At 52.7% G+C, this 27,936-nt stretch overlaps 2 protein-coding genes across 9 annotated transcripts in view; one reads left to right on the forward strand and one right to left on the reverse strand.

Moving 5' to 3' along the window:
• GALNT18 (polypeptide N-acetylgalactosaminyltransferase 18) overlaps positions 1-24,522 on the forward strand; it is a 313,674-nt gene extending 289,152 nt beyond the window's left edge. The window contains exons 10-11 of the mRNA XM_032489016.1: positions 11,165-11,329; positions 24,092-24,522. Coding sequence (XP_032344907.1) covers positions 11,165-11,329; positions 24,092-24,238 — 312 coding nt within the window. The 3' untranslated portion in view covers positions 24,239-24,522. The remainder of the gene's footprint in view (positions 1-11,164; positions 11,330-24,091) is intronic.
• The window catches only part of LOC116666442, a 176,545-nt gene that overhangs the window by 16,066 nt on the left and 132,543 nt on the right, over positions 1-27,936 (reverse strand). For 3 of the 8 annotated variants that reach the window (XR_004323292.1, XM_032489020.1, XM_032489019.1), the window contains exons 3-5: positions 18,870-18,951; positions 16,464-16,592; positions 2,549-2,727 (exon numbers count right to left, since the gene is read on the reverse strand). Coding sequence is in view for 5 of the 8 variants with exons in the window: in XM_032489020.1 (XP_032344911.1) it covers positions 2,611-2,727; positions 16,464-16,592; positions 18,870-18,951 (328 nt within the window). In the remaining 3 variants the exon portion in view is untranslated. Of the gene's footprint in view, positions 1-2,548; positions 2,728-12,577; positions 13,906-13,941; positions 14,375-16,252; positions 16,593-18,869; positions 18,952-27,936 lie in introns of those variants that run through there. The other 5 variants (XR_004323293.1, XR_004323294.1, XM_032489017.1 and 2 more) reach the window with 4 other exon arrangements.

The following is a 27,936-nucleotide window of genomic DNA, read 5'->3' on the forward strand; positions in this document are numbered from 1 at the left end:
AAGTCCATTTTTCTGGGATAACTTCTCCCTGCTGGATCTTAACCCACAGGTTTTATTGCTTTCCTCTTTCCTTCATCTTCCTGGTCACTGAGATTATGGCTGAGTCCAGATCGCTATTGACTGTATGTTAAAAAAAACCCTGTTAAACACACACACACACACACACACACACACACACACACACACACACGCACCCTGGGAACATTCTAAGCTCTTCTTGTTTCAGTGCAGGGTAACAGTTGTGGTGTGCCCGCAAGGGACTAAGCCCCTTACTGCTCTCAGGGGCCAGATAAGGGTTAGGCCTGGCGCAGACTGTGTCCTGGGGGCAAATATTGGAAATCTCATCCTGGAGAGGGCATCCTATTGTATCCAAACTATTAATCCAAAAGGCCATGTTGGGGGGGGGGGGTTGTCCAAGGTACTGGCCAAAACTAAGCAGAGAGAAGCTTAGTGGACTCTTAGAGTAAGAGATATGAAATAGGAACCAGGTGGGGAGCCTGGATGGAGTTCAATGTCCCTGGAATAGTTTAGTAACACATATATTTAAACAACTATATGTTTGGAGTATATGTTACATGTGAAGCACTGGATTGGATAATAGAGACACAATGGTGAGCAAGACAAGCATGGCCCCTGCCCTTGGGGAACTTGGAGTCTGACGGGGAGAGACTGACATGACAAGAGCACTACTAAGCACTGACATTACCCAGCGCAAAGTCCATATAATCCCCCATCAGCTCTACGCAGTGGGTACTGCTATCATCTCCTGCTTTTACAGATGAGTAAACTGAAAGAATGAATGGCCAGGTAAACTGTCCACAGTCACACAGCTAATGAGCAATGAGAGTGGGGAGGTGAATCCTGTCAGTCTTTCTTAAATCAGCCTCCTTCCTCTCCCCTGCTAGATGAAGTCCTCTCGGTATATATTTTACAAGCCCGTTTTACTTTTCTTTAAGATCGTGCATCACATGTTGTGATTCTGTTTGTGCATGATTGTTTGGTGAGTGAGCATAGCAGAATGCGTGTGTCAGCCAGTTCAGGCTTCGTTATGCTCCAGTAACGGGTGACCTCAAAATCCAAGTGGCTTCCAATAACAGACATTTCTCGGTCATGCTACAGGTCCAGATCTTTACTGACCTTATCTTCCTCTTGCAGCGCTTGTCAAAAGCAGCCGACAGTAACAAAGGCGTGCTTGTCATCGAAAGCACGAGCTCATTTGCCATGTTTTCTGTCTACCAACTTATTGCAGGCAGCAGTCTTGCCAAGTGTTTCACTGCTGCTGCATAAAAGAGGTCACAGGGATGGTTCCTCACCACCCACTTTCTGGCCCCCGTGTCAATGTCTCATCTATTAGGGTTTGGCGGCACTGTTTCATCTAGAATGGATTTCTTTATCATTCTGCTTAGGCTGATGATCCCCAAATCGCAGGGCCTTACAACAAGAAATGCTTATTTCTTGCTTATGCTACGTGGTCACCAGCGTTCAGCTGCTGCCCTGGGTCACCTCACCTTTTTCTGGGGCCAAAGGAGCAGCCCCGCCTCTGGGACACGACCAGTCCAGAGGCAGAGAGCAAAAAGAGATGTGGCAGATCACCTGCTTCCTCTTAAGGCTTCTGACTGGAAACGACATGCATCTCTCCTGCTCACGTTCCATTGGTTAAAGACACGTGGCCGAGTCTGACACGAACGATGCTGGGACGTGTCGGCTGAGACTGGAGGGAAGCACCGGGGCGGCCCCGCGGGACAGGGCAGGGAATCCATCTGTTAGAGGCATTAGGAGCGTGCACTGACGGTCACAGGCGGATGCAGAGTCAGCAGACTGTTGTGTTTTGAAAAGAGGAATGTCAGGGTGCACCTTTCTCAGTGCACATCGTGTGCCTCATCTTAGCTGTTTGTCAGGGAGTAGAGGGAGCTTGTGGTAGATGAGCAGACACAGCTAGGAAGGGTTTGGAGCAGCACCTTCCAAAATTGGGGCCTGGGGGGAGGGTATAGCTCAGTGGTAGAGTGTGTGCTTAGCATGCCCGAGATCCTGGGTTCAATCCATTTGCCTCCATTAAAGAATAAATAAATAAATAAACCTAATTATCTCCCCCATCCCAAAAACCCAAACAAACAAAAACAGTTTTTTTACAAAGAAAAAAAACAATATTGGGGTTCCCTTTATGTGTAAACTTAGTCTATTTTATAGTAAAGAGGGAATGGGTTTCCCTGATTTACCTGACTTAGAGGCTTCCAGCTTGATCACACACACACACACACACACACACACACACACACACACACACACACACACAAATCCAGGGAGGACTCTTATTGGCCCAGACTGGGTCACATGCCCATCCTGGAACTAATCCTGGGCCAAGGCAACGGGGCACTCTGATTGGCCAGCCTGTGGGACAGGCCTGCCCATATGGCCAGGGCGAGGCAAGATGCTGTCACAAGAAAGCAAAGAAAACTCTCAGCATCAAGAATCCTGTAGCCGTCATTTCTGGTCTGTCTCTGGACTCTCACTGGTTTCCCTGTGGGAAGCCCAGGGTGACCCCTGTTACCTGTCTCTCTCCTGAGGCAGAGGCGCTCACAGGGACGCACTGGGCCCGGGAGACACCAGCAGTCACAGGGAGAGAAGACAGCGCGAGGCGGGGGATGAGGGCTGCTGCTGGGGCTGGCTGGGCCGCACACAACCCGCAGGCAGTGGAAGAGCGATGACACCCATGCTGCGGGCACAAGCCTGGAGAGAAACATGAAAACAGGCACTAGGCATCCAAGTCAGGCTTTCAGAGCCCGGCAGTAGTGCCCACGGCTGCTTCCCCGGCTGCCCAGTTCAGGTGCACAGTGGGAGGCAGAAGTCATACCTTAGACTTTTCTGCTCAGTGTTACGTCCGGAGACCACACCTCTGCCCAAAGCTCAACTCCTCTCGCGGCTGCCCTGCAGGCCCACGGCCATGCTCTTCCAGGCAGGCCTGCCGAGCAGCCGGAGTCACCTCTAACCCCAGCTCACTTCCAGGCCCCTTGAATGTCTTTGACTCAGAAGACTCTGAGGACCCCTCAGATGTGCTGACAAATGGAGGGCTGGTTAATCTGAGGTCCCAGCTCCCCGTGACCGGCAGGGTGCAGTCCAAACTCTGCAGCTCCCAAGCTGCTTCTCCAGCCCCATCTTCCCTAACTGGCCATGCAGTGCCGAGCCCCTGTGACTTAGCTTATCCTCGTCCTTTGCCCGAGGTCCCCTGCCCTTGTCAGTTATCTGGGCAAACTGCTCTCCTCCCAGGCTGATCTCAAAACTCCTCCCTCACTGGGCCAGCCCCGGGGAGAGTTTGTCACCCCAGCTCTGCCTGCCTCCTCTTGGTCTGCGCTAAGGAGGCTGTTCTTTCCAGACTTTTCAGCATGGCTGTCTCCCCCACAGGCTGAGCACTCCTGAGGGAAGCCCTGCGTGGCTCCTCTCTGCTTCCCTGTCCCTAGCTCAGGCCCACGCCCTCGGGGGCATGAAGGAGTGTTTGCTGAATTAAACTGGATGGACTGCTGACTAGGGGCTGGGTGCCAGCTGCAGACCTGGGCCGGGGGTTCCTGTGCTTAGCTGCCCCAGGGAAACAAGCTCACTGTGGGGAGTCTGAGCTAGGCACCTTGCTTTGCACGTGTCTGCCCTTCGTGGTTAGGGCAGACAGAATGTTTCTAAGTGTTTCTGTTCCCTAGATTCCCCTGGTTCCGTGCTTAGTGAATATAAGATCATTTTGGAAATAACTCGCCTTCGTTCCTGATTTAGCATCAGTGCCCTGCGGTCCTCAGCACAGTAACTAACCTCTGGGTCAAGGGGTTAATGACCAGTAACCAAACCCTTAAATCAGCCTGCCCTGTCTGTGGCGGGGCCAGCAGCTCATTCTTGGTAAATAGGACAGACAGCCCATTTCTAGCCCACATGGCGGATGTCACCATCACCACTCGAAATTGAAATTTAATAAAGCAAGGCTCTGCTCCTTCTCCCCCGACCCCCATCATGCCCGCACCCTGCCTGCTGTATCCGTGAATCCTTCCCCTCAGGCCCACTGGCAGGGCAGGCTCAGGGAGGGGGCCACAGGGATGAGGGCCACTGAGTCAGGGCGACTGGAACAGCAGCTCCCCCCACCGCTGGGTGTCTCCTCACCCTCTGCCCCTGCCTGTCCTGTTCCTGCCCTGCAGTCCCTGTGGTCAGACTAAGGGCTCCCAGGATTTTAATCCTCACAACTGCATTTTACAGGTCAGGGAATCGAGGCTCCGAGTGGCTCCCAGCTAGGGAGTGAGGGTGGGTGTGCCGAGGGGAGACCCAGGTCACCTGGCTTGGAAGCCGACCAGGCCACCTTTCTCCTGGACCAGCAGCTCTCAAACGTTCGTACATCGGACTTGCCTGGAGGGCTCGGGGAGACACGGATTCCCAAGTTCTGCCCTCGAGAGTTTCTGATTTTGCAGCTCTGGGGCTGGGCTCAGAAATGTACGTTCCTAACAAGTTCCCAGGTGGTGCTGGCACCGCCCTTTGAGAATCAATGTCCAGAGCAGTGGTGTTTCCTAGCCCCTCAGCCGCCTTCCTCAGAGTCTTATGAACAACACCCCGTAGCTGGATCATGCCTGCCCCGCCGTGATGAGAGGAAGGCTGAGAAGCCTGGCAGTAGCAGGTGCTGTCCCTGCATTTCCTCCCCTCCCCTTGATACACCCAGTTTTCTACCTTGAATCCACCTGGAATCACCTGGGCTAAATCCCCATGCCCAGGCCCCGCCCCCAAGACTGATTTAGTTTTTGAAGCTCCTCAGGTGATTCTAACAAGCAGCCAAGGCGAGCACTGCCTGAGCTTGCCTGCATTTAGGACTGTGTCCCTTTGATTCCTCTGTCCTCTCCCATTTCATCTGCTCATAGATCTTTCTCCTCTCCCAGTGCACACCCCGGCCTCCAGGAAGCCCACCCTTTAGCCCACAGTTTGGTTCTCCCATCAGTGATCTTTGCCAACTCCCCCCTGCCCCCACCATTTTAACCCTGTGTAATCACCCCATTAGGTGTGATTTTCAACCCCTCAGCTGTGTCACTCCCCTAGTGTGATTCCCACCCCTGCAGAGAGCTGAGGTCTTAATTCTTGGTTGGGCTGCAACAATCCCTTAGGGTACAGATCCCCTCCAAGCATCCAAAGAAATGACCACAGAGACCCCACTTCACCCTGCATCACTTGTCCCCTAACAGCGCGCTGAGAATAGTTGTTTTCTCTCTGTAAAGAGTATTTCCCTAGGGCTCTCCCCCTTCCACCCCTCACCACGCTCCAGGCCGAGGAAGGATTTAGCCGAATACCACCAGTGCCGCGGCATCGCCTGAAACTTGGTGCCTCTGTCTCCACTATACCTCGTTTTTCAAGGGCTCTTACTCAGTAGGCCCGCAGTGTTGCCAAGGAAACATGGCGTAATGGAGGAAATAAACCCGCTCAAAATCCACACGCCATGGTTTGAAAGAAAGCTGGCACTTCCGTTGTACCTTGGAAATGTGTGATTAGGTAACTGAACCGACCCCATTTTGCTCCACGTTCCTGATTTGCTGGGTGGCTCTCCTCCCCTCTCCCCCTGCCCACCACACGATTCCCTTATCTCAGCCTCTGCTCAGCCTGGGGAGGGTCCTAGAATTCCCGTAGAGGCCAAGATGCTGGTACAGGAGTCTGGGTAGAAGAGGGGACTGAATGGTTGAAAAATGTGTAAATCGGCCGTATTAAAGAACGGAGGGCCTGGGGGGTCTGAGGGAGGTGGAGACAGGAAGGTAAAGCTACCCACCCAAATGTTTACAAATTCCAGTTGGTGGGGTTTAAGCAGATGAAGGTTTACTAGGCGTTAGTGTCCCTCCTTCTGGACAAAGGCCTCGTGCCTCAGAGCAGTGGTTTTCAAACTGTTTTGTAAGTTCTTCATAACCTTTTGTTCAAGTAAAATGCTATGTGAAGGCCAAATAAAAGGAAGACCAAAAAAGATCTGCCCAGGTTGGGGTGGGCAGAGGGCCCTAGAACCCCACCCACCGGAGCCCCCGAGACCCCTTCTTGGAGCCCCTGGGTCTCGGTGTGAACTATCTGGTGGGAATGACCCGGTAGTTCCCTTGCTGGTTCTGAGGGATGAGCTCTGGTTGGCCCCCGGGGAGCCTTGTTCCTCTGCCTGAGCCAAGGGTTTGGGGCTGCTGGGAGGTGGTTCCCCAGTTCTTGCCAGGCTGAGGGGAGGACCACCTGGGCTGCTTGGTCCCAGTTGTGGAATGAAGACCCCAAACTTCCAAGATCTCAGCCTTCCTTGGAACCTCCCCTCGTCTGGGAGGGAGAGAGCAGCTGCCTGTGTACCTGGCAAGGTCTCTAAAACCCTCTTAGCCTCAGTTTCTTCATCCTCACAGCTGAAGGTGAGCACCGGTGTGGAAGGTCTATAAAATGTTTGTTGCCTTCTCACCCTTCCCTTCCTGAAGTGTTTCCACCCCCAGTGGCTGTTTGTCAGTGAGGCGATGTTGGATGCAGTGAGGGCTGGGGCCTGTGGAAGGCACTACCTCGGTCTCTGACAGAGGCAGGCCCCACCTCCAAGCCTCCCAGGAAGAGAAGTGCACCGGGCCGGCCGGGAGCCTGCCTGCCTCCTGCAGGGCAGGGGGCCTTGCTTGTCTGGGAGATGAGATGACGGACCGGACCGAGGGGAGCCTCCAGCCTGGGGGTCTTTGCCCAGCCGTGGCTCCGCGGCCCCGAGGATGGGAGTGTGCAGCCGGGGGCACTCGGGGCTCCCCGGCTGGCCATCCAGCTCAGCTGCTAGTCCTCACTCCTGACCCCCGGCCTGGGGAGAGGAAAAGCCCCGTGAGCCTGAGATACTGACAGTTTGTCCTTTTACCTTGCTGGTGATTGTCCTCTCTCTCAAGCACCAGAATGAAACGCCAGGAGTGGGTTTGTCGCCCTGCTGGGCCATGGGGGCTGAGAGGAGAGTGAGCTGAAGCAATCGCTTGCAGCTGAGGAGGGCTGAGGGGTCAGGGGTGTCATTTCTATGCCCCAGGGGTTTGTAAAACATCCACAAATGGCGTAACAGCTCGCCTTCCACCTCTGACGTGAGTTACAGGAGGGGTGTTGCCGCCTTAGCCCTTTGTCCCATCTCGTGTCACAGGCCTTTTAGTTAAGGCTCCTCCAGCCCTCGGCTGCTCCCTTAGTCCAGGCCCCCTCACGGCTCGAAGGGATCCCAGCGGAAGCTTCCAAGCCAGCCTCTCCCCCTCCGGCCTGGCCCCTGGAGCTGGAGTGACCGTAGGGAGGGAGGCGAGTGAGGCGAGCGGTCACAGGTGCAGCTCTGTTGTCAGACCGCCTCAGTTTAAATCTCAGCTACTGTTCTCCAGCTGTGCAACTTTGGACAAGGTCTTAATCTCTTTGTGCCTCAGTTTTCTCATCCACAGGATGGGGATAATGGTAGCACCTGCTTCATAGGGTTGTTATTAGGATTCGCTGGGATAAAGTAACTTCATGTCTGGCCCACAGTAAGAGCTAAAAATGTTTCAGCTTGCATCAGTAGCAGTCCAAGGCAAGCGTTCTCAATGGCAGCGCTCTTGACCTTTGGGGACTGGATAATTGTTTGCTGTGAGGGACTGTCCTGTAGGCTGTAGGGTGTTAAGTGGCGTCGCTGACCTCCACCCACTGGATACCAGTAGCAGCCTTCCCCCAGCCCCATCCTGCCGACCGAAAATGTCTCCAGACGTTGCCAAATGTACTCTGAGGGGCAAGACTGCCCCTTAGTGTGAACCACAATTCTAAGTCGTTTCTTGTTAAACCTCCAGGTTCCCCATTGTTCAGAAAGCATAGCTGGGCCTGCAGGCACTAAAAGTAGGGTGCCTTGTACAAAACTGTTCCCCTCTTCTGTGCTCAGGCCACTTACTGATTCAATCCACCACTGGCTGGGCTTCTGAGGTGTCCAAGTGACAACTTCAGAGGCTCCTCTTTGCCGAATCACCCTGTAATCTGACCGGCTTCGTGGTTACCCCATCCAAGATGCACTTTGTTGTTTGCTTTTTAAATAACAAACAACTGTCTGTCCTTATTATGGTTTTCCCAGACTTTGGAGCAATCAGCAGCTCTGATGACAGCCGTACCAGTAAGTGCACATGTCTCTCAGCATCTCCCCCGACCACTTCAGAGCAGCTAAGTGGATAAAACTGATTTCGGCTATCACCTGGGCAGCCTCTTGTGTCTGAGGAGCCCACCCTGGTGGTGGGAGCCAGGCCCCGCTGACAGGGATGAAGGAACGGGTAGCAGTGACTGGCTCCCTGGCTCTCCTTGTCTGGCAGTCCACACTCTGGAGCCTCAGGAAATCCAGGTCCTGGCACGCCGGGTGCCTGAGAGCTACACTCTGTCTTGGGGAGAGAGCATGGTGCGTTTAACCCAAGGGCACATTGGCAGCTGTGCATCTTTGCAGAGAGGCTCAGGGAAGGCTTTCTGGAGGTAGTGAGTTTCTAAGACCAATATTTCCTGATATGTTAGTTTCCCCAATTTGGCTGTTGGATCGTCCAGGACAGGGAACCATGGCTTTCTCATCTCTGTATCCTCAGAACCTAACTTAGAGAATACTTGTCTTTGGATGATGGATGGATGGATGAGATGTCTGTCTGCATCTATTTAATTTCCTAAATCATACCAGCCATCAAATTCTTCTTTAGTGCTGTTAAACTGGAATCCACAGCAGTCATCAGCTTTCCTTGGTAGAGAACTGGAAATCCAGGGCACACACTTGACAGTTTTAAGATTCTGATGAAAAGCCCACCCAGTTCTTACCCAATTTACGTATTGAATAGGCTCCCCTTGCCTCTGTGTTCTGGTCACATTTCCACACTGAAGCCAAGCATTCCTTATTTGGCCTCTGCTCAGAACTTTGGTCACTATGATCCTTCACCTCTTTTATGGGAAGAATCAGCCACCTGAGTAGTTTTGCTGTCCATTTCCATGGATTTACCAAGCCTGGTAGCTTGTAAGGTTACCTTGGAGAGCAGATCCCAGCTGTAATGAGTCTTCCATTTGCCTCTCGAGATCCACTCTCCATCCTTTTCCTTCTACCCTGTGAGGCTGACTTTATGGAATGTTTCCATGGGCTCCCATGTTCTCTGGCTTCTAGCTGGGTTCCTCCAGTGGGCTGACCCAGCAGAAGAATGGAGTGAAGGGAGGGTGATGCCGGGACATTTATTAACCACCTCTCACCACCACCCCCAACCCTCTCCGTCCCTGAAGCTGTTCGCAAGTCAACACTCTCTACATAACTTTGCTCTTACAGGTTCTGGTACCTGCTCTCTCCTCATCTCTTTGGGCCCAGTGGTGGTAGCAGCTCCATGCTACTATCCCAGGGAACTATACTATCCCTGTGGCTCCCTTACCCCATACCCACACCATTATCCTGCCTTTATTACATCCTCTCTGGATTCCTCTCCCTTGACCAATACCCTGGCCTGGAGTTCTTCTTATGTCCAAAGGGTGCCTGCCTCTCTGACCCTTCCCTGGACTTCTGAGGGTCAGAGAGCATGTGCCCCCAAAGGACCACCCTTATTTACTGTCCTCCCCTGCACTGCCTTTCTCACTACACAGTCCCTTTTATGCCCTGCACCCATGTTTTAAAAGTCCTTGTCAACCATCCTCTTTTACAAAAGCCAAGAAGTACTTCCTTTTACCATTTGGAATTAATCAAAAATACTTACCAGTGAGAGGTTTTGAATAGATCAAGACAACAAGACCTGCCCTGAGTTCTAACCTAAAGCAGAGAAATCTTGATTTGCCCCTACGACCAAATCATAGGTGGGGGTGTTAATTTCTTTGGTAACAGAGGACAAGAGCTCACAGACCCTGTGACTGGCCACTCAGAGCCCTTGTTGGGAACCACTGTTTGAAGCTGGGGGAAGTAACTGAAAACTCTGAAGTCCAAGGGTCCTATGGTTTTTCCTCTAGACCAGAACCAGCCCCGATCTTTGTAAATAAAGTGTTAATGGGACATAGTCATTCATTTTTGTATTGTCTGTGCATTTGCACTACAACCACAGAGTTGAGTTTTCAGACTGACCCTCTGTGCAAAAAAAAAAAAACAAAACAAAACCAAAAGAACAGCAGCCTGATTGCTCTCCTTTGAAAGACCTGCTTACAAGGTCAGCCCTTGACTAGCATCTGGGAACCTGGATTTCAAGAAGGTTCCCACCATTCCTACAGAGGGTAAGATAGGCTCACTGTGACCAAACTGATTATACAAATAATATGGTTTATGCTGTACACCAGCTTTCCTCCTAGAAGTCTGGGATCTGGGTATGTACCAGCCAGAGGCCCATTACATGACCAGCACCCAATAAAAAGACTGGGTGCTGAGTCTCTAAGAGCTTCCCTGGTAGGTAACAATTCACAAGCGTCATCTCAGCTCCATCCTGGGGAAGCCTGTGTGTTCTCTGTGTCTGGTGGGAGAGGACCCTTGGAAGCTGGCGCCTGGTTTCCTCCAGACTTTGCCTCACGTGCCTTTTCCCTTTGCTGATTTGATTTGTAATCTTTCTCTGTGATATACCATAGCTGTGAGTGCAACTATTGGCTGAGTCTCGTGAGTCCTAGCCCATCCTCGAACCCGGGGGTGGACTTGGGGACCTCACAACACACTGCAAAGCCCCAGATATTTGCCATCTGGCCCTTTAAGAAAAAGTTGCCAACTCCTGCTCTACACAGCCTTCACAGGGATGGAAATTACCTGTAACACATCTCCCGTCTCTAAGACTCTGCGCTCCCTAAGGCGTGGCCTGGGTCTTCTGCTCTTTAGCTACCAGCCAAGCATGATATCTTGCACAGAATATTTATGGAGGAAAGAAGTCAGCAAGCCTGCAAATAATGGATTCAAGCAGTGTTTTTTAAACTGTGGATGGTGAAATCTATTTAAAAGGTTATGACCAATGTTTTTCAAAGAAAGAATAAAATAGAAAATTCAGTGCATTGCGTATTGGAATGCTAAGTTTGCTTTCCTGAACATTTTGTTTCAGTTGTACGTGTGGACCAGATGCTGTACTGAATCATAATGTAAAAGGGTCTCTAGCGTCTGTTGCAGTGGAAAATCATTTGCAGGCCTCTGGCTTGTGGTGTCTTTGCCAGGTGCCCGGGGGGAAGCCCCTCGGACCCTCCCCACCTCGCTAGTCCTTAGCATTTGACCTCATTCTCCCTCCACCCCCAGAATGTGTACTACACGAGCAGTCAGCAGATCCACGTGGGCATCCTGAGCCCCACGGTCGATGACGACGACAACCGGTGTCTGGTGGACGTCAACAGCCGGCCACGGCTTATCGAGTGCAGCTACGCCAAAGCCAAGAGGATGAAGCTGCACTGGCAGTTCTCTCAGGTAAGCACCCGGCCCCAGAGCAGCAGCGGCACAGGGGACGGGGCGTCGGGGAGAGGGCCGGGGCCCGGGAGGGCAGCAGCCTGTGGCCATGGGGAGTGGGGCTGACGTGGCTGGTGAGACGGGGACCTTCTAGAGGGCCTGTGCAGGGCTTACATCAGGCCACTCTCTGCTGCCTTCAGCCAGGCCTGTTGTGCCCCTGAGTTCGGCTTGCTCCTAGGGGCTGAGTGACACCATGTAGGAAGGTGGTGCCAGCGGGTTGGGGCAGGGCTGGTGGCTCTTCAGAGGAGATGGTACGTAATGTGGCCCTTGAGGTAGGCGTAGGAGTCTGCTCCAGATAGAAGTAGTGAAGGGCATTCCAGGGGGCAGGAACAGCAGCACGTGTGCAGGCTGTGGGGCGTCACACCCAGTTCACGTGCGGGAAGCTGCGGACAGTCGGGTGTGGCTGGATGAGGGCATGGTGGGGCATAGCAGGAGATGAGCCTGGAGGGCAACTGGGCCTGTGGGAGGTGAAGCTGCGCAACGGGACTGATGCGTTTAGGTCTGGGATTTGGAAAGCCCCTAGTGGCCGGGATCTTGGGGCTGAGTGGGAAGGAGAGATTCTAGAAGAGGGAGAGAGGCAAGAAGAAGAGATACCAGGAGGCTGAAATGCAGTTTGAAAGTTTAGCCGTTTCTTCCTTCTTCTCTGTGACCCTGGGGTCTCCATGACCTTTCCTGGCCTGGCCACCAGAATCTCCTCTCAAGGCAGGGTCAGGGGCTGCCCCAAGGAGCCCAGTGTTTGGTGGGGTGCACCAGACAGGTGGACAGGTGTGGCTGGGAGTCCTGTAATGGACGAGCACACTGGAAGAGGGAGGGGGAGAGGACCCGGGCTGTCCTGGAATAGCCCCCGGAGATCACAGCCCAACCAAGAACCTGCCACTCTGAGGACTTTGTGTCACCAGATATGAGTGATCCTGAACTAAAATAGACTCCCTGGTCCCTTCAGAGGTCTCGTTCCTCCCAGGAGCTTCAAAATCACCAGGGGAACAGAGCTCCGTCTGTCTGTGGGGCTTTGGCCCCTGTGTCCAGCCTCCTGCAGTTTGATGTTAATAAGCGTAGCAGCTCCATTTCAAAGATGAAAAAATGAGATTAGGTCATCTGGCCAAGATCACATGGTGGGGGAGCCATGGAGCTAGAGTTCAAACAGGCTGGCTAAATTCAAACCCAGGCTGCTCTGCCTTCCTAGCCCCACACATGGGTACACCTGACTCCTTTCCAGCCCTCGCAGACAGACAGCCTTCCCACACATGCCCGGATCCAGGTGCCTGGGTGCCCCTGGCTGGTCCTCACGTCATCTGCCCATCCCTGACCAGGGCAGGTCAAGGAACATTCCTCCTAAATCCAGCTGCTTCATTCATTTATCTCAGCATATGGCTTTAAACAAGCAGCCTGCACAATCCCTGCTTGAAGGGACAAAAACAAAGCAGGCCACGTGGGCATGGAGAGCCCTGGGGACTGGGCAGTTTCCAGTTCCTTACATGTATATTGAATTAAAACTCCCAGATTGCTTTGACAGTGGCCTCTTTGATCCTTCCACCAAGGGGAACTGTTTGGAGGTAATATTTTTAAATTCCTAATTTGCAAACCCAGAGCAGCCACTCTTGCTTGGTATTTAAAAATTAATGTAGGTGACATTTTTGAAATTGAATGCAAAATGATCAGTATTTATCAAGCGACCTGGAATCTGTCCCCAAGCCCTCACTGGTTAGGAGCTACTGTTGATGAGGCCAGAGAGCTGGGAGCCTCTTAAGTGATTTAAAGTCATTGCTTGGGCTAATTTTCTTGCAACAGGTTTTAATCATTGCAAATTACATGGGGCTCCTACTAACTAAAATGTGCTGGTGCAGAAGTTGGGCTGAAAGATTTTACTGGTGCGTTTCAAATCTCCTTTTCAGTTTCACAGTCTGCATTATTTACTCTCCTGAGGGCTGCATTTAAACTCCACAGACACTCAGGCTGAATTAATTTCAAAATAATCTAGTACGATTCTCTCAGATTCTCCTACAAAGAACATAGGCATTTGCATATCTCAGTGTTCCATCTCCTAGCCTGATTTTCTGTTTAACAAATAAAATGCCTTTCCTCTCACCCCTGCAAGCTCTTCTGAATTTCCAGTGCTTTATGGGATGAACCAGAACAGCATCCGATACTGACACTGAGAAACCACATTTGATGAAAACATCTCTTGGCAACACTGATGTACAGGGCTCTGATGAGCAATTTTCCAATGATGAACATTCTTTCCTTCAGTCATTCATCAAACATTTATTGAGCACAGGGGTTGGGCAGGAGGGCTGCAGATATGAATCAGACAGGGCCTCTGCCCTGGAGGAGCTCATGGGAATGTAAACACATAACAAAACTGAAGGATGACAGCAGACATGAGGGGAGGGGGTATCATATTCCAGGAGCCCAGGGTGATGGGCTCTGTCTACACAACTCAGGGATAGCTTCACATTCAAGGCCTGTTTGATCTGGATCTTGAAAGTTGTAGGGTAGTCCCCAGGCGTAGAAAGGGAGAACATCCCATGTAGAGGTTCCTCACGGGCAAAGGCAAGAAAAAGCAGAGCACGTACAAGGAATAGAAATTCAGTGTCGATATGGGTGGAATTTAGAATGTTGAACAGGACATGAGAGAGATCAGACATGAGTCAGTTTAGGGCAGATAATGATTGTTGAAAGTTGTACCAAGGAGTCTGGACTTCAACTTAAAAGCAAAGGGAGGAACTGAGGGAGGTTCTTTTTTTTTTTTTTTTTAAGGTGTAGAATTTTTATTTTTTAATTGTTTTATTTTTTAATTGAAGTACAGTTGATTTACAGCATTGTGTTAGTTTCTGGTGTACAGCATATTCAACAGCTTGTACTAACCTATAATGAAAAAGCATATATATCCATATATATATGGTTCTCAAGCAGTGGATTACTATGGTGGGGTCTGAATCCTTCCAGCAGCAGACTACAAGGTGGATTGAAGACAGGGGAGAAAGTAGAGGCCTGTCCCATCATTCCCTGTGAGAAAAGGGATAAACTTGGTTGCTCTGGGTCTGTGGGGCCAGGCAGCTGTTGGGGAGGACTTTGAGAGACATTTCAGCAGTCTATTGGAAGTAGTGACAGATTAAATGGAGGTAGCTGTGAGGGGAGATTATGAAGCCAGGACCACCCCAGACTCTGGGTTTGAAGAAGTCAGTGGACATCCATTTCCCACGTCAACACATGATGGGACTTCATTAATGTTACAAGTGGTAGTTGTTCCTTCATGATTCTTCTGATTTGTGACCCCTCCAGGATTAAAGAGTTTCCTAAACTATGTACTGGGATTATAAATTCATATGCATTAAGTATAAAACTTTAATCTTCCCCAAGTACCATGCATACTGAGAGGGGTGGGGGTGGGGATTCTGGGATTTGTGTTAGTGAAAGAGGCAATTAGTCAATGACCCCCGGACCAATGGGAGGAGAGGGAGGAAGCAGCTGTCAGGTCAGTGCAGAGGAGAACTTTGGGGCAGGACACCTGTCAAGCAAAGCAATGGACTGCCTCTCAGTGGTGAAGAAACGCCCACCCACCTCACCATCCCCTCGTCCCCCTTACTTTGAATGGTTATGCAAATACCGGAATCTTCTCTCCAAGATACTATTGAAGAGATTCGTGCCCGAGGAGGGCTATTATGATGTCTTCTAAAGTCTAACTTCCTTAAAGGCCATCTATTTGAGTGCGTAGTTGAAGGAACGGAGACTGTTTGCCCAGAAAGACCTCAGGAGTACCTGATCTCTGCCTTCAAATATCTGAAGGGCTTCTCTAGGCAAAAGAAAGCAGGCTTGTCCTATGTGGCTGAGGGAGGACCAGCTGGGGAGAGATTCAAGGACAACTCACAGAGCAGTTTTCTCCTGGTCAGAGATGTCTGGCCATGAGGTTGGCCAGTCAAGGAAGGGGCAGGCTCAGAGGACCACTGCACCGGCCATCAAAGGTGCTTCAGCTCTAAGTGGAGTCGGACTGGATGGTTTTAAGGGCTTGCCAACCCCTAAATCCTGTCATCTGAAGCTCCTGAAGTTAGCATGCCCTGAGAAGGGCTTTTTCCACCTGGAAGCCTTTCTAGAAAGCACCGTGAACTTGAAGATAAGCTGGACTCCTGGTATGAGGGGCTTCCTTGCCCCACTCCACGGAGTTGCTCATCTGTGATTCTCTCTCCCATCAGCCAACAGACTGGAGGGCAGGGTTGTATCTTACCCTTCTAGCGTCTCCGGGACCTATCAGAAAGCCTACAACAGAAGACACCCAGGGTGCTGCCGATCAAATGAAGGAGTCCTTTTAAAAATTCCCAATTAACACCAATATCCTGCATACCAGGTCTCGAGCTAGGTTTGTAGGAGACCCAAAGATGAAGAAACCGTACCCTCAATGACTGTCCTTGGCACGTGCATGCATGTCAAAAAAACCTAATTGAACTAGACTATTTCAAGGACATTTGAACGTAACATTCAAAGGGCCCTGCTTAGTCGGAAAATCCCTACAGGAAAACATTTAGGTGGTATCGCATCCCAGCCGCAATACACAGACATGCATGAAGCCCCTGGCTTCTCCAAGTTACTCTTCCTGTAACTTCAGATTTGGGGGAGAGGGGGTGGAAATGGTTTTTACTAAAGCAAGTATGCAGGCTACATGAAGGGGAGTAGCAATTTGTGTGAATATTGATTTTAAAAAGGAGGCTTTGATGAAATGTCAGGGTGTTGAGACCATATTTCATGCTGCCGCAGACTCTGGAGTGGACCATCACTCCCATTGGCCGTTGGGTTCTTTGGTGGAAAGGTCCATCCAGAAGTCCGAGGGCACATAGGGCAGCGTTCCCACCCGTGGGCAGTCCTCCCACCCCTGCCCCATGCACAGAGCTCATGCACTTCCAAATGGGGGACATCGAGGATAACAGGAGAGAGGACCATTCAGGTCAGGAGAGAAGAGATTTTCGAGGGCCTGGGGAGACTGCCTGGAAGAGGGCTGAGTGCAGAGCCGAGCCTGCCCATCCAGGGACCACTGGCTCTGATCCATGTGGTCCAATTTGATAATTTGATGCAAGATGAATAACCCACTCAAGAAAGAACTTACTTGCAGAGTCCATTTCCCAGGGAGCACCACTGATTCTGCCAAAGAATTTCCCAGCTTGCAAGGAGGAGGAGGCCTTGACTTTCTCCCGCTCCCATCCCCAGGCACTGTCAGGAAGTCCAACCTTTTGTACTGAGAAGAAAAGACTATAATCGGGCGTTTCATTATGGCTCTGTAATAAAGCAGCTTTTCATTTTCACGTCATAGGAGGGGCAAGTGTGGAACTGTCCAGTTTTGAGGGACTGACAAGGCTTTGTTTAGGCCCTGAATGCTTTCTTAGTTATTTTCAGTTCATGGCAGTCAGCATGTCCCTCTTCCCCTGCTCAGCCCACAGACAGCAGGAGTCAGGACCAGGTGTGATGGCTCAGGGCCTCACTACTCAGACCTGGGTGAGATTTTAAATTTTATTTCTCAAACATTTATATGAGGCTAACCACATGCCAGGTACTACTGTAACTGCTGTCTAAATAATATTTATCCCTCATGACATTGCTGACAGGTGCTTTATCATCCTCATTCTACAGATGAGGAAACTGAGGCCCAGAGAGATTAAGTCATTTGTCCAAGGTCAAAGCTGGGAATTGTGCCTCTCAGGCCCATGCTTTAAACCATCACGCCATGGAGCTTTTGTCTTGCCTCTAGAAAACCAGGGCCTGGCTGCAGTGGGAGTTTGGGGCAGGCGTCTCCCTGCCAAGCCGGTTGTAGGTGTCTGTGCACTGGCTGCTTCCTCCGCAGACTCCCTCCAGCAGTCCTGCTGTCTCCATAACCCCCTTCACCTTTCCTTTTGCCCTTGACATTGCCGTTAGCCCATTTTCAGTCCAACAGACCTCACAGCAAATCCCAGGCGGACTCTCACTCAGGCCCAGGTGAGTCTCCTCTAAGAAGGACAAACACCAAAGCACTTTTTGAATAAACCAAGTGTTGAATATTCATTATACAGAAAGACCACTGTACTCTACAAAAAAGACTCAATCTCAGGGTTTCTTTAACGAATACTAACATCCCGCCCGTGCTTTGTACTATTTGATTACTAATCACTAACTGCATAACCTGGAAGCTCCCGAGCCCACTGTGCTTAAAGTCAAAGACCCACTGGGCCACTTGCCCACAGAAAATTAATTAGAACAGGAAGCAGAAATAAGCAGTTTTTGGAATACAGGATTCAATCTGCACCCAACCTCCTCGAAAACACCTTGAGTGCAAACGTGAGACCAGCCTGAGCTCAGCCCAGCAGCTCCGGATGCTCCACCTCAGGGTGGTGAGTGCAAGTGGCAAGCCGGGCCCCAGCCTTTCCCGAGAGAGGATAACGGTTTGCTTGAGTGTGGTCCCGGGACCAGCACCACCAGCAGCTGTGACATTCGGGAACTTAAAAAGGCAGATTCAGTGATCTAGGGTCTAACAAGCCCTCCAGGGACTGTTGAATCCATTTACCCCGCTCACATCCCCAAGAGGAACTGGGCAGGTCAGTCCAGTGCTCACTGTCCCACCTCTACCTGCCACAGACACACCTGGGGACACAGGTGGAGGGGAGGTGCATGTCTGTGCAATCTGGGGTCAGCGCCTCGATGCCTCAGCCCAAGGGGCTCACGGACCACAACTCCACGTGCCCCGCCATGCACAGGGTCAGTGCTCCACGTCTGAGTGCCTCACAATGCTCCAGTGCCTTTTGCAAACAAGAAGACTGAAGCCCAGGGTGGCTTAGCCACTTGCCAGGGTCACGGCCAGGGAGAGCCAGAGGCAAGGCTGGGGGCAGAGTTCCTTGCTTCTTCTCATCCTGCCTCTGATGCCCTTTCTAGTCTCCACTCCAGAGAGGCTCAGAAGGAGACGGAGCTAGGCTGCGGGCTGGGAACCCAGCTCTAGGAATTATTATTAGCCTTCTTAACTCTATACATTCAGCTTTCTTTTTTTTTAACCCTGCTTCCATACTTAACTTGGTTTCCGTTCCAATTAAGCTCTCTGTGTGCTGTGGCATCTCTCCTGCCAGGTTTAATTGCCCTTATTTAAATTCTTTAATTAAAAGTATTGTGTGTTTCCAGATCCTGTAGTTGTATTACACGAGTAATTTAGATGACTGGACTGGTAAACCAAGCAACTGCGCCCTCCACTGAGGGCGGGGCTGGTCTGGGGCTCTGCATCCAGCCCAGAGATGTGTGAGGACAAGACCCTGCTAACAGGTGTCCTTGCTTCCTTCCTTCCTCCCACACTCTTCTGCATCACACAGCAGCCAGGGACCCAGTGCGCATGTCAGTCAGACCCTGTAGTGGTTGGTCCTGGCACCAGATGAACAGCCTAAGTCCGTTCACACAGCCTGCCCCTCCCTCCCCTCTTGGGCCCCATCTCCTACCCCGACCCCCCCAGGTACACCCTGGGCTCCTCCTCTCCTCCCTCACATCTTTGCCCGGCTCTCACCTCCTCATTGAGGATCATCTGTCTCCTGCTCACCACCGCTCCCAAACCCTCGCACCCTGCTTGTCCGAGTCCATCCAGGCTGCTGTAACAAGACCAGAGACAGGGAAGCTTGAACAACAAGCATTTAGTTGTTCCAAAGGCTGGGAAGTACAAGATCAAGGTGCCCACAGACCTGGTGTCTGGTGAGAGCCCTCCTCCTGGTTTTCATACGGCCACCTTCTCACTGTGTCCTCACATGACAGAGAAAGAGATCAACCCTCCTGTGTGTCTTCTGCTAAGGGCACTAATCCCACCACGAGGGCTCCACCCTCATGACTAACTACCTCCCAAAGGCCCCACCTCCCATCACACTGGGGATCAGGGCTTTGATACGTGAATTTGAAGGGGACACAGTCAGTCCGCAGCACTGCTCTACACTTTTGTGCCCAGCCCAAGCCCCTTCTAACACTGTAGAATTTACTGTCTGCTCCCCTTCCTAGAAGACACAAAAACGAAGATCTTCTCCTATTTAGTCACTGATGTAGCTCGGAGGCCGGGAACCGTTCCTGGCTCGTGGCAGGCACTCATTATATACTGGATGGATGGATAGATGGATGAATCATGTCTGCAGAGAGCACACAAAAGAACTGGACCCAACTGGCTCCCCAGAGCCCCTGAGGCTCGTCCAGATGACCTTCCCCCAGCCTAGGCAGTAGGGCACCAGCAGCTCTCCGGCAAGTCCACTCCCTTGAGACCGGCATGGGGATGGATAAACAGTAGGGAGGGCCTGGCTGCTCATCCTAGGGAGGAACAGTGAAGGGGACAGACTCCTGGACTCCCAGCCTAGTTCTCCCACTGACTGACTGTGCGACCCCACCTCTCCGAGCCTCAGCCTCCAAGTCTACAAAATGGGGATAATTATTATCTGCACCCCTCAGTGAGGAATCTGTGAGACCGAGTGTGTGAAGCACCTGACACAGTGCTGGGGACGTGGTAGATAAGCCTTAAATACTTTGATCTCCGGTGCAGAGCCTGCAGGCAGAGGTACAGACAGTAACCCAGGAGTGCGGAGCTCACCAGGGAGGGACTGGTGAAGGAAGTCGGGGAAAGGAAGCCTCCTTGGCAACCTCGGGAATGGAATTTGCCCAGAGAGAGGGTGAGAGCCCAGAGTTTGTTCAGTGACTGAGGCTGAGATCCCAGGAGGAGGATGGGAGGGAGACTGGCCATGGCCAGTGTGGCTCTAGCACCAAAGGGTGGGCTGGCCCCCTCTCCATACCCCAGATACGTCTCAAGACATATACCAAGGCTCGGCTCAGTGAGGCCTCCAAGGCGGCCCTACCACTCTCTTCTAGAAGACTCTCCTCTCAGAGAGTCCAGGGAGGGAGCTCCCCGGCCTCATACTCCACCCTCACCACAGGCCCAGGCACTCTCACTGAGGTTGTCTCCTCCACAGCCGTGCTCTCAGCCTCACTCCATTTCTTCCACATCTTTCCCGGAGGCCACACAGGCTGTGTCTGCCGCGGGGTGGCCGCACTTCCTGTCTCTAGGGAGCCGAGGGCACGGCTGGGCCAGGGCAGGGCCTGGGAAATGTTGTACGCGAGTCTCTGAAGGGACACTTCACTTCTCCGAGACCTCTGCCCTCTCCCTCTCTCGGCCTTGGCACAGTGCCCCCATGGAAGGCTTACGATGTGCCTGAGAGGCTGGTGGGAAAGGAGGGGGCTGTGGCAACTTCTGTTCTGGACAGATTTCTCCCAGCTTCAGCAGTCTGGGGTCAGTGAAGCAGCTTCGCTGTTGGCAAGGCCTGGCCCGAGCTGGCCGGCCTTGAGGATATCTGAGCAGTCAGCATCTTCAGCGGAGTGGACGGGGCACTCGGCCTGGCCCCTCTTTCTGCCTGCTGTGCACTTTTTCTAGAGCTCTCCTCCTGATACTGTAATAGCCTGACATCCGTTTGTTATTTTATAGCTGATAAAGGGGTTGCCCATCAGTCCTGCAGCTTATCCTCCAGTAATCAGGACAGAAATTATTATCTGGCCCTAGAGACAATGCAACCAGAAGGCCAGGGCATCTTGCCCCAGGCCACACAGCCAGAAAAGCAACCAGAAAAGGATCTTAATTCAGCCCTCTCCCCTTTCCGTCTCACCATCCAAATTGCCAGCAGACTTTGGTGGTTAGAGAGCTGGGCTGGTTCATTCCCACGCTGCCTGAGCTCTACTCCAGCAAAACAGGTAGGACACACCACTGAGTTGCCAGGGATGTTGGAGGGTCAGGGGAGGCTGGCCCCGGGCCCACTAAAGAAGCACCAGTGACACAGCCCATCCTGGGTGTGAGTGGCCAAGTGCCCAGACCATAGAGACAGAAGCCGTAGGAACCTGGGCCTGGTGGAGTGACGTGGTGGCCTTGCTTAGAGCAAGAGTCACAAGTGATGCCTCTCGGTTTACAAGTCCAGCCTTTGAGGGACAGGTGGGGACCCAAGGTGGACCACAGCTTCTGGGGATGGACTCTGCAGTCATCCCATTGGGGTTCAGGAGCGTGGTATGGCCAGCAAAAGTGCAGAATCCTGGGCAATGTTGAAGGAGCCTCTCATCCAGGGGAAATGAGGTAGTGGCCCTCTGCTCCGTGGTCAGTTCTGAGGGACACAGAACAAGTGGCGTTTGTCCAAAGGAGGGCAACCAGGATGGAAAAATTCTACCAAAGTGTCCCACAAGGAACTGTGAATGTTTCCCCCGGTAAAGCGCAGAACTGGGGGACCCGGGCCTCAGCTGTCCCTGTGGGAAGGGAGGAGGTGGAGAAACAGGAGCCGCCCCCGGTGTGGAAACCAGAGGGCATGGCCTGGGGCGCCTGGCTGGGTGCCCCCAAGACAAGGATTTGAGTCAGTGGAGGAGAATGCTCCGGAGACAGTGCGGCCCAGGGAAGAGTGCTCAGCCCGGAGGGCTGGTGCCTGGGCCTGGGGCCCCTGCTGAGCTGAAGCATCGAGGCCGGTCTATTTACAGGTGAGGACGAGAAGGTCGGCCTTCCAAGTCTCCCCCAGCGTGGGGACGCCCGGGTCCTTTCTGAGCCCTCGACTGGGGGCCAGCCTTTCCTCTGTCCCCTCAGGGCCTGAGCCTGCAGGCTTCTCTCAGGCTGCATCTGTGGGCCCCAGAGGAGCAGCCATCTCTGTCCTCCTTTGTTCTGCTGTCTCTGCTCTTGGGAGCCGCGAGTCCCTGCTCTGCTCAGGGGAGATGCTGGGTTGGGGTGTTGGGGGAGGGGCTGCTATACTCACTCGGGTGCTTCTGAGGAGGTCTGTGGCCCCCAGGACGTCTCCCACACATGGGAAATTGGGCATCCCACACCTCCCCAGCCCCCCCACACACATAAATAGACTCCTGATCCCCACTCTGCCACCCAGCTCCTCACTCCCTGCCTCCTTCAGCCACACTCAAAACCCTTTCTCAAGGAGCTGGATTTTTGTTTTAAATTTTTTTAGTTGAAGAATAACACATATGCATAAAGGAACATGCAAAGATACATACAAAAATAAATGTTCAACTCAGTAATTTCAAACAAAGCCAGTATCTATGTAACTACCATCCAGGCCAGGAAATAGCACAATCCCAACCCCCCAAGAAGCCCCCCTTTGCCTCCTGTCCATCATTTTCCCACTCCCTCTTCCCCAAGGTAACCCCTCTCCTGACTCTCATACTGTGGTCTTATTCTGCCTGTTTGGAAATATTTAAGTAGAATTGCGTATGGATTCTTTGTCTGGCTTCTTTTGCCAGCATGGTATTTGTGAGATTTATCCTTATTGAGTGGAGCTCTGGTTTGCTCATTTTTAATGCTGAGTAGCATCCTGTTCTGTGAATAACCACATTATTTATCCATTCTACTATGGCTGGACGTCTGCATTGTTTCCAGGTTGAAGCTTTTACAATTGTGTTTCAGGATTGGTGCACACAGTTCTGCCAGATACCCACCTGGGCACGGGATCGGTGGGTGGCAGGCATGTGGTAGATACTGTCAGTGTCTTTGGCAGATATGAGAACTGAGTCTCAGTGGTCGTCACAGGGATGGTAGTGGCAGACAGGGGATGACTTCCTTACAGAAGAGGTGTGCATCCCCCTGTCTCAGTGTGCGGTTCACTGGGACGGGCACAGGCACAGCTGTGCGTGGACTGCAGCGTCCTGCTTCTGGAGGGGGAAGGGGGGACAGTTAGGAGGCTGATGCCATTGTCCAGGTGACAGAGGACAGTGACCCGAATCAGGGCAGGTGTGATGGGATCAGGATAAGAAGACAATCATAAGGCAGGAGGGAGGTGGGATTGGCAGGAGTCGGTACCTGATCAGATGCTGGGGAGAAAGCAGAGGTGTCAGTAGAGATGCCTGGTTATTGCTGAGATGGGAAACACCAGAGGAGAGTATTCTGGGGAAAGGTGACTTTCACCATATACTCAAGTACCATTAAGCTACAGGGGCCCCACTTACAAGAACCTGCCTGCGTGGGAAGCCAAAGCCCAGTTGAACACGTCTTTGGTGTAACTCAGAGACGCTCAAGCAGTCCAGGCTGATGCCCAGGTGCCAACCAGCAGCCCTAGAGTGTCTAAGGCCTGCAAGGATCTCACTAAAAACAAAATTGGGGGGTTTATCTTTGCTGCTGTAGGGCTGCATTGGGAAGCAGAACACCCCTTCTTTCAAGGGGCTTTGGGCATGAACCGAGTATCTATGGCTGCAGAACATTCTGGGACATCAGTAGCACGGAGGGAAACCATGCATATCCAGGGCCAAGGGAGCCCAGTGCCTTAAGACGGTATCTAGGAGCCTGGGTTTGGTGGAGGCCAGCACTGATGACTCAAGAGGTCCAGTATGGGGACGCTCAAAGCAGGAGGTCCTGGGCCTCTCGTGATGCTCAAATTCAGGCCAATCATGGGATGGTCCTAGGGAACTAGGATTTGGGGGACAGGCCCCACGGTTATGGGGAGCAGGGCCCAGCCAGCAGGGCAGGTGCTGTAGGAGCAAACCAGTCAGGGAGACGGAAGCTGGGGTTGGGTGGGGTGTCTGTCCCAGCAGAGAACTCAGACTCTATGAAGAAAACTGAGGCACAAGTTCAGTCTTAGGGAGGAGAGCAGCACCTTGAGAACGGGGAGCCTCAGGCTTCGTGGGAATGCTGACCCCAGAGCTCCCAGGCAGCTGCACACACAAACAGTCCCCACCAGCCACTAGGCCTGAGGATCCCCGACGCCCTCTGACCCCACTCTCCACCCCGGCTCCTAGGGAGGCCCCATCCAGAACCGCAAGTCCAAGCGCTGTCTAGAGCTGCAGGAGGACAGCGACTCGGAGTTCGGCTTCCAGCTGGTGCTGCAGAGGTGCTCCGGCCAGCACTGGAGCATCACCAACGTCCTGAGGAGCCTGGCATCCTGACCCTGCTGGGAGCGGCCCCCACCCCTGCCCCCCTGCCCTTTGCTACTGTGTAGCACCTGCTGCAACATTGCCTGCTGTCCATGTGGGGTTGTTTGGAGTCTGGGGAACCAAGTTAGTGGGCCCCCCAAAGAGCTCTTTATTTCCTATTCAATTTTCATGGAGTTTATAGAAAGATGCTGAATGGTGGGTGAGGGTGTCATATCAAAAACTATTTTGCAACTGTAAATAGGGGACACGTGGAAAAATATTTATAACTGACAATAAACTACTATTGATTAAGAAAAGGGTTTGGCAGTCATTTGGTGCTCGGTGGAGATTCGGGCCTGGCTCCCCTGAACTTGGGGTTCTTGTAGCCAAAGTGATGTACCTGTTGGCCCTCCCTGCTCCATATCCCTGAGAAAGGAGACTTTAAGCCCCTGCAGACTGGGGGAGCTTGTTGTGCAAGTTGCCAGCTTTCTCTAGGAGGCCCAGGGCGGCGAGAAGGGCACCCTGACTGCGGTGCCACCTCCAGAGAGAAGGTTCCCTCTTGCCTCTCCCACACCAGGCGCCACCTCCAGAGTCTCAGAGAGACTCAGCTCTCCATCCTGAGAAATCGGGATTGCTCACGGGCCACCGGAGCACCATCCGCTGGGCTTCAGACCGAACTGCCCTCTCCTGAAGTCACCTCCTTCACCTCCCAAAGCTGTCCCCTCCTGCTTAGGCTCTTAGCAGTGACACTTGCCTACAGCAGAAGCCCCATCTTGTTGCTTAGACAAGCAATTCTAAAGCCCCACATGAGCGTCCTGAATCAGAAACCATCTAGGCTTGAACAAGCGCTCCAGGTGATTCTGATGCCCTGCTGAAGTTTGAGAAGCACTTGCCCAGCACAACCCTCAGTCAGTCCACATGGGACCACCCTCCTGTACCTGTCCAGGCTTCCATCCCCAGCAACATCCTCCATGCATTCCACCTGTCCATCACCTCCACTTCCTGCCACAATCCAGAGTGCCCCTGCGGCCACCCACTCACACCTCCACTGCTCCACCGTATCCCTAGTGTAGAGCAGAAGGACCAAGAGCATGGACTCTGGAGCCAGACAGCCCAAGTTCAAGCCCCAGCCCTGCCGTTTACTAGCTGGATGATCTTGGGTGGCTCCTTGACCTCTCTGTGCCTTCATTTCCTCCCCTTAAAAACCAGGGAGACTAATGTTATACCTTTTACGGGGTTGTTGTGGAAAGTAGGTGAGTAAATTTGTGTAAAACACTTAGAACAGAGACAGGTACAGAATAAATGCTATAAAGTCTTAGCTCTTATTATTTCATCCATTGACACCCTGACACCCAGTTGCTGTCACCGATCTCCACACCTTTGTAACTGATTCCATCCGCAGCTTGATCATGCCTGTTCCATCCAGAGCTCACGCGACCTGACTGATACCCACTTGTATCTACACCATCTGCCTGGAGGCACTCGTCATCACACTCATTGCTACCCAGACCCACGCCCTACAAACTCCACTCAGAGGCACCCGAAATCAACCACTGCCAACAGCATCCACGTCCTGAGAAGCAAACCTGAAAAGGGCATCCTTCACTGTGAGCTAATGTAGGGGCCGTTAAAACAGGACACGGGACATCAACATCCTCTGGGACATCAACTCACCGTCTCCCTGAGCCCAGATGCCCAGGCCCTGGGGGGAGAAGAAGCTCTGAAATGGCTTTGAGGGCTGTGACTCCTGGGCCTGGGGTCACATGGCCAGTCCAGGCTGTGCTACATCTTGGAAGTATAAGGTAAGAAGTCCAAGGTCACGTGTCTCAAAGTGGCAGTGCTGAGGTTGGCGGCAGGCAGGAGGTAAGAGCGTGAAGGAAAGAGGAGGGTGAAGAGGCCTCAGCTCACGTCCGGCCCCCTCCCATCCCAGCAGCTGGCTGCCTTTCCCCACTATTGCTGTCAGCTAATTAGCAGCTGTTTAGGGTTCTTGAACACCCCAGAGTGAGATCATTATGTTTCTTGACAATCTGCACATTAAACATTTTCTGACATAAAAGGCCTCTTTTAGCCTGTGTTCCAAGACCCCCTGGACAGCCAGCCCTGATGCCTGGCCCACAACCCAGTTCTGCCACTCGGCCCAGCCTTCCTCCTCCCCTGCCCCTGGTCCCTCCTGTTAGGACCGGTGAAGGAGGAAGCCAGGCTCCTTGCTGCCCCCCAGAAGATGGACACAATTATTTGCAGATACAGTGGCGGAGGCCAGCAGTGACCTGGCCCCATCCTGATTGACCTCGAAGGTCACCTGCCAACAGTCCCAGTCCTCTGACTCCCGCGGCTCCTGCGGCTCTGCCTGAGGCCTTTCTATGGCCACAGGCACCTGCTCCAGCCTGTGTGTGGGCAAACTGGAAGCATTAGGGTTTAGACCTCAGGAACAACCCCCGATCAACGAGGGATGGACCTCCTCACCCTTCAGGGGTGCAAGTGTGAGGCCGGATCCCCCAGTCTCCCAAAGGTCTCCAGTGGTTCTGAGCCTGGTGGCCACCCCAATATCCCTTTACTGGCTTTCCTCCCTCCCCGTGTCCTCTCCCTCCTATGTTCGCCCCAGTCACCTCCCAGGCACTAGTCTCCAGCTCTGCTCCTGGGGAAAGCAGCTCATGCCCACTCCTCCCACACACGGTGCCACCCGGACACCAGTGACACCCAATCCACAACTATACCCAGCCCCTCCCCCCCTGTGCCCAGGTCCAATGTCATTGATGGCGGGCCCTGGACTGTGCTGATCTGATGCGCAGAAAACAGACCTAATCCTCCTCCTCACCAGTGACCAGCACCCCCATCTTCCAAGTGCTCCTGTCAGAGTCCTCCCCTCGACCCTAACTCCCCCCACTCCTCAGCCCCATATCCTGTCAGTACATCGTGACAGTGATGCCTCCTAAACAGCTCTGCAGTCCCCTCCCTGGGCCTCTTCATCGCTCACAGGACCCTGCCTCCCACCTTCAGCCTCCCCCACTCCCACTTCATCTGCCCTCCACACTGCAGTGCTCACAGCGTCTTTCTCAAATGCCAACAAGATCTGATTTTTCCCTGGCCTACAGCTTTCAGTGAGTCTCACCAAAGCTGGTAATTGCCCAGCTCAGGCACCAGGCTCAGAGCTTCCTCCTGCAATGAGTCCAGAGGCTGAGTCTCGGAAGTGCCCAGGGCCTGGGGCCTTGGACGCCGGGGTGGGTGCGGGTGTGAGGAGCCCCGGCTTCCTGGCTGTCACCCTCGCTGACACCTGTAACCCCAGCCCACCCTCTGAGGGTGCTGGTGTTCCATGACTTCCTTCCTTTTTTTCAAGAAGTTTTCCTTGGGGGGGATATTAGTTTGCTGGAGCCTCTATGACAAAGTGCCAGAGCCTGGATGGCTTAAACAACAGAGGTGTGTAGTCTCACAGTCCTGGAGCCCAGAAGTTCAAGATCAAGGTGCTGGCAGGGCTGGTTCCCCTGAGGGCTGTGAGGGGAGGCCCAGGCTAGGCCTCTCTCCCAGGCTGGTGAGCAGCCGTCTTCTCCCTGGGTCTCTTCGCACCGTCTTCCCTCTGTGTCTCTGTCCAGCTTTCTTCTCCTTATAAGGACACCAGTCATATTGGATTGGGGCCCATCTGAATGCCCGCATTTTAGCTTCAGTGCCTCTGTAAAGACGCTGTTTCCAAATAAGGTCGCATTCTGAGGTACTGGGCATAAGGCCTTCAACATGTT

This window comes from Camelus ferus, chromosome 10 (assembly GCF_009834535.1).
Source record: "Camelus ferus isolate YT-003-E chromosome 10, BCGSAC_Cfer_1.0, whole genome shotgun sequence".
NCBI lineage: Eukaryota > Metazoa > Chordata > Mammalia > Artiodactyla > Camelidae > Camelus > Camelus ferus.